The sequence below is a fragment of the Telmatherina bonti genome (assembly GCF_933228915.1).
Source record: "Telmatherina bonti genome assembly, chromosome: 23".
Lineage (NCBI taxonomy): Eukaryota > Metazoa > Chordata > Actinopteri > Atheriniformes > Telmatherinidae > Telmatherina > Telmatherina bonti.
Window position 1 is genome coordinate 33,703,245 of NC_136632.1, and position 4,616 is coordinate 33,707,860.

General features: G+C 49.5%; 1 protein-coding gene across 1 annotated transcript; it reads left to right on the forward strand.

Moving 5' to 3' along the window:
• Window positions 1-2,452: 2,452 nt before the first annotated feature.
• opn1sw1 (opsin 1 (cone pigments), short-wave-sensitive 1) lies at window positions 2,453-4,616 on the forward strand (the record flags this gene model as incomplete). Its single annotated transcript, XM_079262810.1, has 5 exons — window positions 2,453-2,792; window positions 2,892-3,060; window positions 3,138-3,303; window positions 3,597-3,836; window positions 4,524-4,616. The coding sequence occupies 5 exons, from the start codon at window positions 2,453-2,455 to the stop codon at window positions 4,614-4,616; spliced, it is 1,008 nt and encodes a 335-aa protein (XP_079118936.1).

Consider the following 4,616-nt stretch of genomic DNA (forward strand, 5'->3'; position numbering starts at 1 on the left):
GTCAATCAGCCTCATCAGTTTCCATGGAGACAAACATCCAGACATGTTTCCTCAAACAAGTAAACAGTAGAACTTTTACCTCCACAGCAGCTCTCACTCTTCCTCTGTGAAGACGGAGGGATGAGGAAATGGAGGAAGGAGAGAATGGAGGGATGAAGTGACGGAGGGATAGGGCAATAAAACGACAAGGGGACGGAGAGACGAGGAGATGGAGGGGTGGGGAGATGGAGGAAGGAGGAGACGGAGAGATGGGGAGATGGAGGGATGGGGAAATGGAGGGATGGGGAGACGGAGGGATGGGGAGATGGAGGGATGGGGAGATGGAGGGGTGGGGAGATGGAGGAAGGAGGAGATGGAGGGATGGGGAAATGGAGGGATGGGGAGATGGAGGGGTGGGGAGATGGAGGAAGGAGGAGACGGAGAGATGGGGAGATGGAGGGATGGGGAAATGGAGGGATGGGGAGACGGAGGGATGGGGAGATGGAGGGTTGAGGAGATGGAGGGATGGGGAGATGGAGGGTTGAGGAGACATAAGTGGGCTCTCTGCTCTCTCCCCTCTGACAGTCGGGACGACTGTGGAACTGAGTGGAGCTGCTTCAGTCCTCTAATCTGATTGTGTTCAGGATTTGGAGGATTGAGGAGGATGAAGAGGATGAGGAGGAGAAAGAGGAGGAGGAGGAGGAGGATGACCTGCTCAGGTTAATCGGACACATCCGGATTAAAAGTCCACTCATGGAAAAGTAAAGGTTCTTACTGGACTTTGATCTGTCCGCCACCTGCTCTTCATTTCTGAGCCTCTTCATCACTTTGCCTAAGACCTGATCACACGGATCAGCGTGTCGTTGTGGCCGAGTTCTCCTGGCTCGCACTGTATCATCATCATCTGAAGATGCTTTTGACCAAACTGTTCTGTTTTTTCTAAGTATTGCTCTTTTCATTGGTTTGGTGAAGAATCAGATGTAAACAAGCATATTAATAAATCATCAGTTAAAGATCTATAAAAGACAAAATGACGAACGAATACCATCAAACATTGAGAAACACAGCAAAGGGCAATGTGGGCTTCAGAGTGTTACCCAGATAATATAACTCCGACTCTGGGTAGGCTGGAAGCAAACCAGTGACCTTCCAACTGGCAGATGACTGCTCCTCTGTGCTGAGGTCCAGAACCCTGGGTAAGTCTACCAAGAAGATACACTGTCCTTGTCTCCAGCATTGGACTACTGAATGTTCGGTGGTGGTTGGAGATGATGTTGGTCCTGATTTGCTGCCTCATCTCTGTCATTATGTCCAAAACACCTGTAGCTCCACATACATGACGTGAGCAGGTATGAGTGACGAGCAAGTGAATAATAGGTCCAGTGTAGATGCGTTTATAAAAGTACCACAAAGATTTAAACCTCATTAGAGCATTACTCCTGTGCCACAGGTGCGTCAGAATAAACTCTGATCAAATCGCAGCTGATGATTCCCAAACCCCAAAAAATCAGTCTGGGGGCGCGTAAGTGGAGAAGCCAAGCTGGTGGACAAAAGCTGTATAAAGATGACATAATGCCATGCTGCACCACACTACGATACGCAGCACAACGATACGCAACACGATGCAACGTAACGCTATGCAACACAACACAACGCTACGCAACGCTATGCAACGCTACGCTACGCAACGAAATGCTACGCAACGCTACAAAAGGCAACGCAATGCAACGCGACGCCACGCCACGCCACGCCACGCCACGCTACGCCACGCCACGCCACGCGACGCTACGCCACGCGACGCCACGCGACGCCACGCGACGCCACGCGACGCCACGCGACGCCACGCGACGCGACGCCACGCCACGCCACGCTACGCCACGCGACGCCACGCGACGCTACGCCACGCAACGCATCGCCACGCAACGCATCGCCACGCAACGCATCGCCACGCAACGCTACGCCACGCAACGCTACGCCACGCAACGCTACGCCACGCAACGCTACGCCACGCTACGCAACGCCACGCTACGCAACGCAACGCTACGCAACGCAACGCTACGCAATGCTACGCAACGCAACGCTACGCTACGCAACGAAATGCTACGCAACGCTACAAAAGGCAACGCAATGCAACGCGACGCTACGCGACACGACGCGACGCTACGCAACGCAACGCTACGCAACGCAACGCTACGCAACGCTACGCAACGCAACGCTAGGCTACGCTACACTACGCAACACATTTGGCTATCCAGGAAACATCTGACTGAGATACACAAACTTTCATGTGAATGAATATTTCCTGTTGCAGATGATGTCACAGAGAGATTGAGTTTGTTCCGTAAGCAGATTAAACCTAAATGATCTTAATCCGTAAAGTTTCGAGAAAGCCGCGTGGATTATCTGCATCTAAGTGGTTTATCAGCATATATAAGGAGGCTGAAGACATTGTGGATCAAAGCTCAGCTCCACCATGGGGAAATATTTCCACCTGTACGAGAATGTCTCCAAAGTCAGCCCCTTTGAGGGCCCGCAGTACTATCTTGCCCCCATGTGGGCTTTCCACCTGCAGACTCTCTTCATGGGCTTCGTCTTCTTAGCCGGAACGCCGTTAAACTTTGTTGTTCTTTTGGCAGCGGCCAAATACAAGAAGCTCAGAACCCCTCTGAACTACATCCTCATCAACATCTCTTTCGCTGGCTTTGTCTTCGTCACCTTCTCCGTCAGCCAGGTGTTCGTCTGCTCCGCCCGGGGATGGTACTTCCTGGGTTATACCTTGTGTGCCTTGGAGGCTGCCATCGGCGCCGTTGCAGGTAAACCCACCTGAGTTTCAGATTTTGAGTTCAACAGAGGAAGAGCAGGAGAGTGTGTGGGAATTGGGGAAGGTGATGATGTGGGTTTGGTCTCTACAGGTCTCGTGACATCTTGGTCTCTGGCTGTCCTTTCCTTTGAGCGCTTCCTGGTCATCTGTAAACCGTTTGGAGCCTTTAAGTTTGGTACCAACCACGCTCTCGCTGCCGTCATCTTCACCTGGGTCATTGGGAGCTTCTGCGCCTTCCCACCTTTCTTTGGCTGGAGCAGGTTGGTCTCTCTCCTGAATCCCAGGTGTTGGTGTGTTAGCTATTCAGGTGCCTTTTCATTGCTGTTTTTGTCTTTAGGTACATCCCAGAAGGTCTGGGTTGTGCCTGTGGACCCGACTGGTACACAAAGAATGAGGAGTTAAAAACTGAAAGCTACATGTACTTCCTGCTGATCACCTGCTTCTGCATTCCTATGACCATCATCATCTTCTCCTACTCACAGTTACTGGGAGCTCTGAGAGCTGTGAGTACAATGCCTCATGATCTGATTGGTCACATGATCAATCATCTCTGTAATATGAGTTATGAGATACCTGCTCCTTCACAATTACTTTTGGACCCTAAGTTTAACCAGTATGAAGCCAAGACTGGTTCCTCATCAGCTGGTTTGGCTGAAATTAAAATGTCCTGAGTGGTCGGACTGGTGTGATTGGTCAGGCTGGTTTGTGGGACTGGTCTGAGAAAGGCCTGTGAAGGTGAGATAGGAGTAAAGGTGTGTTCAGCCGATGCTCTGAATCTGCTGATCTTTCTCTGCAGGTTGCAGCTCAGCAGGCAGAGTCAGAGTCCACGCAGAAGGCAGAGAAGGAAGTCTCCCGGATGATTGTGGTGATGGTGGGCTCCTTCGTCACCTGCTACGCTCCATACGCTTTGACAGGTCTATACTTTTCCTTGTCCCAGGATGAGAACAAAGACTTCAGATTGGTCACCATCCCAGCTTACTTCTCTAAGAGCTCCTGTGTTTACAACCCGCTCATCTACGTCTTCATGAACAAACAGGTGAGTTTACCTTCAGATCTCATCTTACTTCTGGATATGACCATCTTCATCACTATCCTCATCATCATATGAAAATAGGGGGGATGAAACTTTCTGTTTGTGGAAATGTCCTCTAACCCAACTACAACTGCTAGAAGGGATAAGGCTTGCTGGCAAAGTTGCCCTATGTACGTAAATGGGTCAATCTATTTCAAGTGTTTTCATACAGCATGGCACTCATGCTTCATGCTTTTACGTTGTCATAGTGTTCATCCACCGGAGGGCAGTACTGAGTTTGGATTTCACTTTGTCGTTTTGACTCCAGTTCGTATTAAGTTGTTTACAACCACCAAAAAACCCCAGAAGAAGTAGAACAATTATATGATTTGGTCATTCCCAGTTTCTTCTGTCTCCTCTTCTGGTACTTTTAATCAGGTGATTTCGGTGTCATCCTCTTCCTGTTTCTTTCTTCTGTGGTTTTTTGTTGTGCTTATACAACTCAATACTGCCCCCACAATTTCTGTTGGGATTGCTCCGTCATGTGCGTGGAGGAGCCTGAAAACGCATGAATGAATAACTGACGTGACGAAACTCTCTGTCTGTCTGCTTATCCGTCTTTGTGTTGAGCATTTGATACTCCTGCTGGTCCTTCTGGTTCTACTGGTTCTCCCACTGATAATAATAAACTGATTTTCCCTCCATCCTCAGTTTAACGGATGCATCATGGAAATGGTGTTTGGAAAGAAAATGGAAGAAGCATCGGAAGTGTCTTCAAAGACTGAGGTGTCCACAGCTTCTTAA